The following is a 14,623-nucleotide window of genomic DNA, read 5'->3' on the forward strand; positions in this document are numbered from 1 at the left end:
GCCTGAATTACTTGGAAATACATGATTTCCCTCTTTGAGATGCTCATGGGACAGATCCCTCAAGAAAGAGATGGACAGTTGCCTCAGACTAACACCCTCCCTCATAAACGGAAAAAGGAACGTATACAATCCCTATATTTGGAAGATTTTATAGTAACGCCCTGGGGACTTTTACCATCTTGACGTGGGTATTGCTGTGAAGGGAACCAGGGAGCCAGGTTGGAGTATCTGAGCATAACCCCAGCTGCAGGAAGAAACAGGAGGTTAAGTCAACAACACCTCACCATGAACAAACCAAGAGTGAGAGGCATGGGGCCCCTCTGCCAGGAGCTACAAACTTGAAAAGGAGCTTTAATTATTCAGGGGGATAAAGAGGATGCTTCAGAATAAGAGACCTTAGTTCCTACCGGACCTTGCCACTGGCATCTGACTTCAGAGACCCTGGGACATCCTAGCAAACGCACTGCTTTGAGTGACCTGATAACCCAAACGGTGGGAAGACGGGACAGTCATCACCATCCAGCATCCCCGTGACTTCAGGTCACTCCACTCACTGCCTTAAACTGGCTGTACCTCTTCCTCTGGTTTTTAATCTGTTGTTTTCAGCTGCTTCGAGTGGCTCCATCCACAGCCAGCCCTGATTTAGCAGCCTTCAGTGAGAAAACACATTTTTCTGGAACACTCGGACACAATAAGGCAAAATGAGCTCTGCTCGAGGGCCTCACACTGCTTCTCCAGGGACAGATGTCTGGCCTGGAGGCTCTCTGAAAGGCAGCCTCTGCAATTGCCCTCCCCCGCTCCACCTGCATCCATGCTGGCTGCAATTTTGTCTCATTTCCTACAGCTTTGTCCTGGAGGTGGCTAACACGGTCCTCCATGTCCCTCTCCCTCCTTGTGGAGGACATTTTTCCATTCCAGTGATGACTTGTGTGACTCATTTCTGGATTCTCCCTCTTGCCACAGCCTCGGTCATTTTAAACTTAATGTTCAATTCCAAATCGATTACTTGTCGAGACTTGTTGCTCCCTAGGTGTCTGTACAGAAGAGCCGTGAGCACCTGCCTCTGCTGTCCCTAAGGACACTGATACAAAGAGACATCCTCGAGGCGGACGTGCCATTTGGCGTCTGACTTCAGGAAGGGAGTCTCAGCTCTGTTGAAGACAGTGCATGGAAGTTGGGCTGGTAGCCATCACTGCTGTGCCCCCTTCCCCCCCTCCCAAAAGCCAGCACATGTGCCCCCAACTCCCCACCCCATCACACACAGTCTGACTGTGACGTTTAACTTCTTTTTAAAGATCTGGACAGTTCCTACCCCTCAGTCCTGGTATCCCCCTCACATGGTCCATAAGCATTAAATACGGAGTCAAACAAGCCTGTCGGACTCCAGTTCTATCAACTTCTCAGTTTCCTCTACATCTGAAAGAGAGTGCTCATTTGGGGGATTCTTGCAGGCAGTAAGCCAGACTGTATACCGGTGCAGTAGCTTCCAGCCCTATGACTAATCCCGTGGATGTTCAGTGCTCTGTACCCACGTGTGGAAACTGCCATCTTCCCTGCACATGATTAATATGCTTTGTACATTGACTGGCAGCTGAACATCGTGTGCTGTATTCTGTCTTCCTCGGCGGAAAACGCAAGGAGTGTTTTATTTATTTACTATCTTTTTTGTATGCGATTTCAGTGATTTGGGATACTTCTTCTTTGGAGACAGAACATAAAAGACAAGCGAAGTTACGGGCATCGCCTCCAATGGAACCTTTGGAAAAGTGGTCAGACCAGGCACCGGGTGCAAATACAGGTTGCCCCTGCTGGTGCTGAGGGGCGGCTTTTGTTTCAGCTTTGATTGTTGCTTAAATCCTTGGCTCTCCAAGCTGCCTGTCTGTGCACCTGTGTGCTGCTGAGCTGGCTCCGGATGCTGTGGGAGGATGCTGTTAGGGCCCCAGGGGCCTGAGCAGAGGAAGGGACCCGTGGAATACTGGAGAGGAAGAGAGCTTCCGAGAACAAAAGATGAACGAACCGTTAAGACATCCCTGTGCCATGCATGACATTTTCATGATCTCTCTTTCCCGACAGTCCCTGCCAACAGCTCCCATTACAGAGCAACACAGGGATAGAATCTAAGTTATTCCCAAATTCTCACAGGTTAGAAGTGGTGCTGAGTTACCACCCACTGCAGGAATCTCTGGCACCGGCACCGCAAGTTCTTGCTTCTCTTTCTCTCTCTTGAAGGCATGGAGGCTGCTCTGGTCCTGGGTACTCCCTGCTTTCTGTGCTCATAGAAGCTGAAGGGTGATAAAAGGCCAGTGGGTGGAGCTCTGTCAGCCTGCTTACCTCTCGGGGCCAGGAAGAGCAAGCAAGCAAGCGGAGGGCCCTGTCTTGAACGTATGTCTGAAGACAACGCTGAGAGGGCTGGTATCTTTCCTCTCTTCATCTTCCCTTCCTGGTTTTTGAGAATAGTTATTCTTTGTGCAAACTTTGTGCAAGCTGGCTCTGTGGGAGAACAGCCTTAGGTTTAAAATTCAGGGTGGGTCCCACAGTAGAGGCTGGGTCTCTAATCTCCATCTCAGACATCCTGAGGTAGACTACTCAAGCTAAACTGCCTGTGTGTAGGGCAGGCTCCCAGCAGGCCTAGGAGACATGGGAGCCATGAAGTCCTGGCAGTGAAGACAGACTGAAGCCTTCCTGAAGCAGGGTGTGCCCTTGCTCTAGCAAAGGGGACCAGGGAGGGGTGTGTTGGTGTCTCTCTGTCCAACCTCTCCACCCCCTACCCATTGCCAGTACAACCCGAAGAGAACTGGAAATGTATCGGCAAACACTAAGGTACAAGCCAGCCTCCATGTTTTGTGCCAGGGTAAGGGCTTAAAGGTTGAGGTTTCCTCAGCTGCTCATGCCTGAATGTGCTCCCGGCCCTGAGAAGCCAGCAGGGGTCTTAGCATTGTCTATTACAGCCTGACACGTAGGGTGTCTCTGAGATAGACTGTAGTTGAAATGAGCTAACGAAAGCTTGTTGGTTGAAGGGACAAGGATGAGCCACTCTGGGAGCCCTGGGCCTGGTGTGGACCCTTCTTAGGGAATAGAATTAGGGTTGGCACTTGATAGATAAAGCTGGCCTTGGCCACCCCACCCCACCAGGTCCTTTGGCCATAAGGAGAATATGCTTACTGGGAATTGGTTACTTGGCCAAGAGGCTGGCTGTGGGCTGGGACCAAACTTCTAAACTCCCAGTCCATATATTCCTGAGCTAGCAAGTCTTCATCTGAGTGAACAACTTGGAACCATCCCCACCTGCTCTCCTCTTCAGAGCTGCTATTTTTTGTTGTTTTGTTGTTGTTTGTTGATTGATTTTTTCGTCTTCTTTTTCTCCTCTTTCCCCCTGTTGCTCAGTTTGGTTTCTACATTTTTTTTTTTTTTTTTTTTTTTTACAATGGTTTGTAGTAGGGTGTCAGATCCAAGTCTTATTCTACATTCTGTGATGCTGCTCTACACAGAAGGTTCTAGGAGCAGCCAGAGTGCTTCCGCAACCTAAGGGAACCCTGGAGCCCCCACTCCCTCTTCAATGCCTGATGGTCGGCAGGAGTGGGGTGGGTCTTACCTTCTTTGTCTTTGAGAATATTTGTTCTCTCTATCATGGGCTCCTCTCTGCAGCAGGTCATGGCACAATGGTGGCAGATCCTCTTGGGGTTGTGGACAGCCCTGCCCACCTTGGTGAGGGACAAGCTGTTCAACGTCTGCATGAATTCCAAGCGCCACAAGCAAGAGCCTGGCCCAGAAGACAAGCTTTATGGGGCGGTTCAGAGAGCAGAGCTGGCCCAGAGGCTGAGGAAGCTTCTTAGACATTATTGGAGAAGGAATACAGGCAAGGTGGTCCCTGCACCCCATCACCCCTGATCATTCAGTTCCTTAGTTTGGGATCCATCTAGGGTTTTGCTGCTGAGGTGCTCTGGCCATGTGGGAAACAGCGGTGGTACTGTTATGTGGTGGCTATGTTATTTAACCATGAGTCAGAACAAGCCTTCCTGCCAACATGGGCTGATGAGACAGGCCTAAATTTGTCTCCTTGTCCATCTCCTAAAGGCTGAAGGAGAAGGAGCATTCCAACTACAAGCCCCTCCCACCCATGATAATGACCCAGCTTCCTGAATCTTCTTTCTATTTGCTTTCCTGGATTTATTGCCACCCCCCCGGGGGGGGGGGGCTGACACCAGAAGCTGTATTTTGTGGCAGGAAGACAGAAGGGCGGGAGCTCAGTGGTCAGGTGCACCCTACTCTTCAGATGCTAGAGTCCTTCCTCTACAGGGGTTCTCACATGTCCCCTCTCCTGATATCCTTCTGCCCAAGACACTCAACCCTAGCCTCTTACCCACTGCCTGTTGTTTCTGCCCCCACCTCAGTGCATACCCTGGAAGGACAATGCCTGCTGCACACACTCCACAAGCTGGGAAGCCCACCTTAATGGGCCCTGGGTCTTGAACTTCAGCATAGTGTGCTGTGGACTGTTGACCCTGGACTGTCAAAAGCACTTCATCCAGGCCCTCTGCTTCCATGACTGTTCCCCCAGCCTGGGGCCTTGGATCCAGCCAGTGAGAAGACGGGAGGCAGACCCATGCAACACCCTTCCATTCACTTTTAGGCTGGCATCTACAGGAGGAAAGTAGGAACAGGAGTGATGTCCCTCTAGGGATAGGAGCAGAGACAGGGATGAAGAGGGATTATCATTTATCTGATGATGGTGGTGGTGATGATGATGATGATGATGGTGGTGGTGGTGGTGGTGGTGGTGATAATGATACCAAGACCTAGGGCTGAAAGTTGGCTCAGTCAATAAAGTGCTTATCAAAGAAGCATGAGGACCTGAGTTCAAGCCTCATAAAAAAAAAAAGCCAGCTGTGGAGGTGTGCAGCTGTAATCCCAGCACTGCAGAGGCAGAGACAGGTGAGTCCCTAGAGCTTGCTAGCCAGCCAGCCTAGCCTGCTTGGTCAGCTCTAGGCCAACGAAAGAATCTAAACCAATGTGGATGGTGCCCGAAGGACAACACTAGAGGTTGTTCTCTGGGCTCTGCAGAGGCACGGGTGCGTGCGGTCGTGCACACGTACACATAGTCACCTGCATTTACAGAATGGAAACACATGCACACAGAGAGAAGAAATAATATTTACAGACACTGTAAAGAATTAAAATCTGCCCCTCTCTTCCTGCACCCAGGTGGTCCCAAACAGGCAGGAAGAGCAGCGGGTTTGGGACATGCCACTGTGCCAGGAAGATTGTGAGGGATGGTGGAAAGCCTGCCGCTCATCTCTCACTCGTAAATCCAACTGGCTCAACAGCTGGGACTGGAGTCCGGGTGAGTGGACTAACTGGGTCCTTGTGGGTCCTCAGCCTGGGTGAGGATGCATGGGGCTCAGAAGGGAAGGGACAATGGGAAGTTAGGAGCCCATTCTCCATCCCCACAGGGAAGAACCACCGCTCAGTCCATGCACCCTGTCTCCCTTTCTGATACTACTTCCCCACCTGTGATGACCTGTGTGAGAAGATCTAGAACAACACATTCAAGGCCAGTCCTGAACACAGGAATAGTGGGTGGTGTCTGCAGAAGTGGTTTGAGCCCACCCATGGCAACCCCAACACGGAAGTGGCCCTCCATTTCGCCAGCTCTGCCTCAGCCAGGCGGCTCTCTTACAGCCTCGAAGCCTTCTCTCTGCACCTGCTGCTCCGTCCTGAGCCCCCTCCCTCTCTTACCCACATTTCCTGATCCTTCTGGGCCATGGCCCTCTCCTTCCTCAGGATACTCATGTTGGGGGCAGGCTCTGAATTTCCCATGCTGCTCAGGGTCCCCTCCACTCCACTCCACTCCAGGCTCCATCTCCACTGGTCTGGATGGCAGCTGGTACCCAGCAGTCTAAGGTGCCTCATTTCTCCTGCCTTTAGGAATGGGCACTGCTGTAGGACTCTGGCTCTTCTTCTGTCCACAGCCATCTCTTTTGTGACAGAGACAATGTTGTGACAGCCAAGCGACCTGTCCTATCGTGGTACCTTCAATAAACGGCCAGGAAACTTTGCTCTCCATGTGTCATTCTGGTATAGTACCATAGTCACCAGCCCAAGATGCATCAAGAGAGAGCTGCCTTGTCGTCATCAAGATTTTAACTTCCTTGATTACTAAGGGGTATGAGAATTGTTAATATTTATTGGCTGTTTGGAATCTCTCTCTCTCTTTCTCTCTCTCTCTCTCTCTCTCTCTCTCTCTCTCTCTCTCTCTCTCTCTCTCTCTCTCTGTGTGTGTGTGTGTGTGTGTGTGTGTGTGTGTGTATCCCTTCCCTTCTTTACTCCCCTTCTCTTTTCTTGAGAAAGACTCTCATGTATCCCAGGTTAGCCCTGGAACTCAAAGACGACCTTAAACTTCTCACCTTCTTACCTCTGCCTTCCAGTTGCTGGAGTTATACATATATGCCACCACCCCTGGTTTTCAGGCTGTGCCAGGGAGCTAGCATGCTAGGCAAGCACCCTAACAACTGACCCATACCCCAGGCTCCTCTTCCTTTTACTTCACAGTCATGATGTGCTAGTCTTGAATTTTGGACCCTTGACTTTTAAGCTGGTTTTTCTACTTTCTGATATTGCTACCCCCACCCCACCCCCCACCCCACCCCCCACCCCCCATGTTGAGGACTGAACCTAGAGTCTTAGACACGCTTTACCGCCCAGCGAAACCTCCAAGGCCTTCCCATTTGCCTTGTAACTCCTGACAATTCTTTTGATCTTCATGTACAACTGCTTTGATTTTTTTTTTCTTTCCCACTGAGAGGAATGAGGTGTTGGACAAGATGATTTAATTTACAAACAAAGTAAGGAGGGAAATCCAGGGGTCCCACTTGCTAGATCCCAGAGGGAGTCATATCCAACTGCATGAGACAGAAGCACAGAAGAGCCAGTGACTTCAAGTATTTCCTATGAGTACATTCATAGTACTGATCTCTGTGCTAGAAACCTTCCAGACCAGAAGGTGACCCCTCCCCAATGCAACATGGTGACTTTCCTGCCACATATTTTGTGACAGGAACTTTCTCAAGAATGCCGATTCTTGCTCGACACAAACTCTGTTCACCAATAAACCCAGCATGTATTCTTCTTGTACTTGCTTATTCATGAAACAGATGTGTCCCCAGAAGAGTGCTAAAATTGTAAAACCGAGTGTGGAGCTCAGAATCTGGAGTAGGGGACAGTGGTCAGCAATAATGGGGACAAACTTGTGTATTGGATATCTAGAATTGGGGCCAGCTCCATGGGTCCTGAGAGAGTCTCACAGAAACAAGCATTGAGTTTCAGTGAGCAGAAAAAGAATGTTCTCAAAGCCCATTGAGGCACAGAGACCACAAAGAACAGCTGCCCATGGTTTATAAATGAACCAATACATACACCTTCAAAATTACCTACAGGAAGCTAGACATGGTGACACATACCATGGAGTCTGAGGCAGAAGGATTGCTGTAAGTTTGAAGCTAGCCAACATATAATAATACAGGAATACTCCCGCCCCCATCTTTCTCGTCAGAATGGAGGACCTTGGGAAATCTGAGGGTGTCTTGCTCTTACAGTCAAGAGCTTAATGATCTTAATATGTTTTCAGTTATAAGTGTAAAACTCACCAAAGGAGAGTTAAAAACTGAGATGAAGAAAACAGGGTTAGTTCTGTTAACTCGTCAGAATCCATCAAGCACTGGATGTTCAGGAAGGGCTCTGAGTAAGTATGCGGCATGACAGATGTTTCAGTTGAGTCTCCTGAAAGCCCTGATGCCTTTTCAGACTAGAACATGGCCAAAATGTGTTCAAAGCCAGCAAAATCTAACTCCCAGCTTCAGCAGACCCCAAAGCTCCACCTGACTCCACAACCTTAGCCTACACACCCAGTCTTAGGCAACTCCCATCTCAAGCTAACTTCTCATCCCAGCTACAACCAACCCCCATCTCGAGCTGAACCCCCATTGCCCCTGATCCCCCTAGCTCCAGCTGATTTTCATCCCCAGCTGACCCCCCATCCCCAGCTAACCCCCCATCTCCAGTGTTTGCACTGTACAGCCTGGCCCGCAGTGGAATGAGGCAGAACTGTAGTCAATAAGGAAGCAAGGATACACCTGAGCCTGGTAAAGCTGGGAGACCTCATGTGGCTAGAGACCGATTCCTGCCCCTTTTCACTTTGGGACAGATACGTGGGAGGTTTTATAAAAGAGAACTGTTGAGTCTCAGATTGTTTTGGTAAGCACTAACACACATGGGCCCAAGGACTTCTGACACGCAGCTCATAGCTCCAGCCAGCACCGCCTTCTACTCCACGACCATGGCTGAGAGGTATCCACCCCTAGCCATTTATCCACACAACGTTAAGTCTTAACCTGGTTTTTCTCTTCTGCTATACAGACTCTCTACACTGTGTTCTGATAGTTTCTTGAATTCATCTTCCAATCTTTTTAATTTCAGCAATCCATTTTTAATTATTTCCAGGAGATGTTTCCTAGTCCCTTGTTTTTCACAGCCTGCTGCTCTGGGTTTTGTGGCTGTAATGTCTTCTTAAGTCTCACTGAAGATCTAATTAAATTTTTTTTTCAAAAGCCTGTCCCTAGTCTCTGAAAGATGCACATCCCCCAAGGTTGCTCTGTTCTGTTTCTGATGTTTTCTGTGCACAGCTGGTTTTCCAAGTCTAGTGACTTTGTCTGTCTGTCTACATTTAAGAATGAGGACTGGCTGCATTTTGTGTAGCTGGTTTGGTTTCATGAATGCTTGTCTATATGTTGCTGGAAAGTTCTAGATATGAGATGGGGCTGTCCACTGGACGACTTTGCTTAATAAGAATGTGGCGGTAAACAAAGGCCACTCAAATGAGTCCCAGGAAAAGCCAATTATTCAGGATATGCTATGTACGAAGGCTGCAGCTATTACAGCTTGCTTTTTGGCAGAGAATCAAAGGCAGAAAGGCAGAGAAAGAAGGCTTTCAGTCTGCCCTGACATCTGTGCTATTGGCAGGGGATGCTGGAAATGAGGTAGTTTGGGTCCCATATGACTGGGTAGAATAATTTTTTTTAACCACTTGGTCCAATTTGGAATCGTAGATTTAAAAACTAGGGTAGGGCTGGAGAGATGACCCAGTGGTCAAGAGCACTCTTTGCACAATTGTTGCGACCAGAGTTCACATTCTATCACCTACATAACAAGCCAGGAGCCCTACATGCCCCTTTGGTCCTAGCTCAGAATCCAGAACCCTTTTCTGGCCTCCATATTTTCTCATACATACCCACATACATGTGTTCATCACCCATCCACACAACTCACTCAAAACTACGGAAGCTTACAGCTACTTTTCTAGTTCTTGCTACATGTGTGTCAGGAATGAAGAAATTCTAAAGAAACACTTACCTATCTTTGTCTTTCAGACTACTCGATAAGATGAAATTTCCCTAGGAATATCAATCTGGGAGAAGGAACAGGCTGGAGCCTGGAACCAGCCAGAGGAGGCTGTTTCCTGGAAAGAGATGTCACATGGTTCTGACAACTTAGCAAACCACCTCCAGGGAGGACTGCAGCTGAGACAAGTATGGGTGGGACTCCTTGAACGTGGCTTTGTGGTTATGCATGCTTCTTGCTTTCTGTTTAAACCTAGACTTCAAGTCAGGACTCCAAGGGTGGACTTGGTCCAGAGGCATTACTAGACCCCTCTGCCCTTCTTCCAACATAGGCACATTGAGTACATCTCTTTTTCACTACAGCTTGTCTCCTTAAATGGCTTATTGAGGAAGGAGACAGGATTCCTGTCCTTGAAAATTGGCAATAAAATTTAATAAAAATAAGTGTAACAATGTAAGAAAACAATAAAAAAAGAAACTTCAAGAACTATAGGCTGGGCAGTGGTGGCCCACGCCTTTAATCCCAGCACTTGGGAGATAGAGGCAGGTGGATTTCTGAGTTCTGAAAGAAAATTTTATGGGTCCCACAAAAAAACTAATAAAATAGCAGGGCCCTGTGATTCCTTTTCCCTAACCTAAATAGTTAAAAAATGCCTGTCAGCAGGTTTGGGCCCAGTTAATTAGTTACAGAAAATGTGGAGTTACAAGACAAAGGCCTGTTAAATCATCCAAAGAACTGACTGACCATGGAAGTTAAAAAGTATACAAGGACATCCTTAGAAGAACAGAGATATGTCCAAATGAGTAATGGGCCATCTGGTGTTCCTCCAAACCCTCCCTCCCCCCTTGAGGTCTTCTCAAGGTCCAAGAAACTGCAATTTAAGTTTAACTCGATACTATACTATCTCAGATAAGCTTCCACCTGCAGGAACTGCCCTCTGCCTCATCGACCGGTACAGTCAGCTGATGTAAAACAACCAATCATGTATACCCACGTAAAAATCTCCCACTTCATAAAAAGTCCTAATCCTGTGAGCCTCAGAATCAGTCCCTCTATCTCCTATGTGAGATATGGAGATATGGGCTGGCCCAGAGCTCTGATATTAAACTGCCTTATGTGTTTGCAGCAAGCTGGTCTCTCATGAGTTTTCGGGTGGGCGCCGTCCTGAGACTTGAGTGTGAATCCCCCTTTGAGTTTTTTCAGTTCGAGGCCAGCCTTGTATACAGAGTGAGTTCCAAGACAGCCAGGGCTACACAGAGAAACCCTGTCTCAAAAAACAAAAAACAAACAAAAAAAAACTATGGATAAGATATCTTTTAGAAAAGGGAGCACAAGAGTCTCTGGGAGGGAGAAGAGGAGCCAATATAGAGGAAATAGATATAGTAAAGACACCTGGAGAAATGATTTACTTTTCTGGGGTGTGTTCTTGGGGCAGATGAGGAGTCCTAGTAGAGACGAAACAAGGGAACGGAAGACAGGCAGAAGAGTCCAAGGCTGAGCGCAGGGTAGTGGGGTTATCATGCTTCTTCTATGGAGACAAAGACAGAAGCTATTTAAATACAGGCTCATGATGAACTGCTTCAGATATAAACTGCTGGCTCAATTAGCACCAAGCTTTGGCCATCTGCTGAGATTAGATGCTCAAACCTCTGGGACCTCAGGGGCTTTCTGGCCACACTGTAGGGTCTGGGCAGCTGCTCCTCGTGGCTAGCTTCCCAAGTTCACATCCCGGACTGCTTATCTTTCCTCAGCCATATGGGAAGATAAACTTTCTAGAGAACCAAAAACCCGAGAGGATTCTTTTCAGGGTAAGAACACATTATACAGATCCTAAAAATTGGCATCAAGAACAGAAAAGTTAAAAAGCTTGCATTATTGCAGCCCCTCTGAGCTCTGCATCTGCCCACAGCAATGAAGGCTGTGTCAGAGGATTCTGGAACAGATGCTCATTGAGAAGCTGATGGGCTCAGGCCCTCTGACTGCTTCATGCAGGAAGAGCTAGTACTTAGCAGGCTGTGGTTATTTCCATTCACTGGTGAGCTCTGGGAGGAAGGAACAATTTTTCCTAAGCTAGAATTCTGTGCTATAGCAAAAAGCTGCAGGAAGCCGGGGCTCTGAAGGGGCTCATTGCTCAAATAGCTTGGTTCAGCTGATCCCCTGTGGAACCTCCTTCCCTCCAACCCCTCAGAATATCACAACAGCACAGGAAGTCATGGGGTGCAATGGGTTCACTAATTCATTAGTAAGTAATCTCTAAGTTCAAAATCCATTTTTCCAGCTCGGGGAAGCTCAGGTTATTTCCCAACATGTCTGTTTTTAGTGTAACAATTTTAATCAGCTCTCTTTCAATAGCAAAGACTATGCAACATGAATTGTTATCAGGCAGAGCTCCGGACGCCGAAACGCTGAATCTGACCAACTGGAAAGAAAGTGGGCGTGTCCGGTGGTTGGTTAGATGTGAGCAGGCTTGGAGGGTCCTGGAGTGGATCACACCCTTATGCTCAAAGGAATGGAGCAGGAAAAAAAAATCATAATTGCTAGTCAGGGTAATGAATCTTGAGTCATATCTCTGGCCCTAGAAAGAGGTGTGACACACTGAATGGCCCTAAAAGTCACTAATGGAACACTCTCTAAAGCTGTCCCCAGGAGCCCTGCACACAGCTGAGGCTAACCTCTTGTCTCAACATTCCACAACACTGTCACCTACAAAGTTCACACTCAGGCAGAGTACCTGTGTTTGGTTCCCAGCATCACCTCAGGCAACTTCCAGCAATGCCTTCTTCTGGCTGTCTCGGGTACTGTACTCACATGTGCAAAACTACATACATCTACGCATAGTTAAAAATAAAAACAAACGATTTTTAAAAAGCCACTCCATCAGGTTACAAACTAAAAGACTAATAAACATCATAGTGTTTTAAGTAAGTTTAAGAGTTTGTGTTGGACCACATTCCTAACTGTCTCTGGGTACATGAGGCCCATGAGGTACAGGTTGGACATGCCTGCTAGCAGGAGACTTTGTTCAAAAGAACAAGATATATTGTTTCTTTATGTAAGACTCAATCTAGACTGTCAACCACTGGGACAAAGCCCTTCAGGAAAGCCATGAGACAGTAGTCTCTTCGGCTACTGTTCACTCTCCCCCCCCTTGGAAGTCTGCTCTAATCTGCAACAGAGTTGCCTTGTCTTCTACATTTTCTCTGAGTTCTTTCAGTGGAGAGACATGAGGAACAGGAAGTCAAGTGGAGTATAGAGACGCTGGTGACAGATTGTGGGTCCCTACTACAAAGATGTGGGAAAGAAGTCGTCCACAGTGCCTCTCTCCTGTCTGCTCTCAAAACGCTAACAGCAAGAGGCATCTTCCACACCACTGAGCTTCACCAACAATCTCACAGCACTGCTAAGGAAAGGTGGAAGCCATTTCTTCCCACACCGTGTCTTGGATTCTGCATCCTGAGCCACATTTTGTGGGGAGTCTACTCCATATTGAGGACTTTCAAGCTTAGCATTTCTGCCGCTCTGTGCACCTTCTGCTTTAGAAAATGGCTCACCATCCAGAATACTTCTGTCAAGACTGCAGAGAGGACAGGAGGTGATAAGGGGACAAGTTAACCAGACAATGCACAGGTCAGAGCCACCGGCCCGTGCAATAAGGGGCAGGTGCTCCTCTTTTTATCCCACAAATAATGCTAATAGCATATCAGGAAGAAGGGGGGCACCATGCCACTTCCTCTTCAACGAGACCACTGTCCCGAGAACACACCCTCCTCACCATCTTGTCTACGATGAAGTCACTGTGTCAGCCAGGTAAATGGACTCTGCTAAACACCTTATCCCTGTCTTCTTGCCTCCCCTGGGTGCTGATGGAGAACTAAGTCGGTCTTTACTCCCTGTGATGGTTACTATCAACTTGACAGTATCTAGAATCACCCAAGAGACACACCTCTGGGCACGCCTATGAGCCACCCTGAACGTCGACGTCACCATCCAAGGTGTGGTCCCAGACTAAAGAATAAAAAGGAGAAATGGAGTCGCAGTCAACTCTCCTCTTCCTGACTGTGGTGTGATGTGACCATGCAGAAGGCAAAAGGTCCTTGTGCCCGCAGATAAACACCAAAGAAGCCAGGAAGACATAAACATGCTACTTCTCTCTCCAAAAGGAGAAGCTATTTAGCTGTTCTCCTGGAATGCTTGGGGTAAACTGTAGTTTACAACCTGGTAATTCTTTGCCCTCTGTTGAGCCAGGCTCTACCCATATCCCCCAGAATACTATGTTCACCTCTGACCTTTTCCTCCTAAATCTTGAGTATTGCTTCTAGGCCATAGAACCTAACCCTATGGGAGATGGCACTCGTATTTTGCAACAGCCTGAGTGCCTTCTGTGATATCTTCATAGCCCTTTATCACGGGCACTGTTTCTGAGTCAACAGAACCCATCTTTATGAAAGAAGCCATACCTACTTTGTAAAGAGCTTCATTGTAAACATGTCTTAAGCTTTGCTGTACTCGTGGGACTGAGGTAACCTATCAGGAAACTTTCTTCCAGAATTGTGCTGTGCTTAAATATGGCAAAACCAAAACAAAACCAAAAAACTGGTGTCGGACTCTCAAAGATTTGGCCCAGTCCCAGTACCTAATTTGGGTTTCATTCTTGTCCCCTTGTGGTTCATGTTTCTGCTACCCAGGAAGTCTGAAGGGAACCCCCATGTGACCAAGCACCTCACTCGTGCCCCACACCTTCCCCGCCATGATTGCACCCTTGAATCATGAGCTAACATGAACCCTCCCTCCTTAACTTGCTTTTATCAGACATTTTGTCCCAGCAACAGAACAGTAACAGATACACACCCCGAAGTCACACCAGATGGGAGGTGAGAGATATTTGTTAATGAATCGGCCACTGATCTGGTTTGTCTGTGGAACAGAATGAAGCTTATTTTCCAGACCTTGAGTGTATGCCAACCTCTTTATAGTCTTCTCTCCCTAAGCACTGATGCCCCTGCCTGAGCCTCCCTTAGGGTAACCCCTCTCTCATGCCCTGGTTGAGCATTGTGGGGTTATGCTTGTCACATATGGCTTGACGACTGGCTTTACCACATGTGGCTCTGCTAGGAAATTTGATGGGAGCAGGAACCTTGAGAGAGCAGAATGCTGGGAGGAAATGACAGAGGGAGTAAGGCTCCACTCTAAGCTGCCCACGATGCCAGCAGCATCTGTGGTAGAACACACT

General features: G+C 47.9%; 1 protein-coding gene across 1 annotated transcript; it reads left to right on the forward strand.

The window, feature by feature from the left end:
* Positions 1-3,651: 3,651 nt before the first annotated feature.
* Positions 3,652-5,749, forward strand: Izumo1r (IZUMO1 receptor, JUNO). Its single transcript, XM_076925896.1, is given in 4 exon segments — positions 3,652-3,789; positions 4,392-4,580; positions 5,203-5,341; positions 5,451-5,749. Coding segments are annotated over 4 exon segments (765 nt in total).
* Positions 5,750-14,623: the final 8,874 nt, after the last annotated feature.

This window comes from Arvicanthis niloticus, chromosome 27 (genome assembly GCF_011762505.2).
Source record: "Arvicanthis niloticus isolate mArvNil1 chromosome 27, mArvNil1.pat.X, whole genome shotgun sequence".
Classification (NCBI taxonomy): Eukaryota; Metazoa; Chordata; class Mammalia; order Rodentia; family Muridae; genus Arvicanthis; species Arvicanthis niloticus.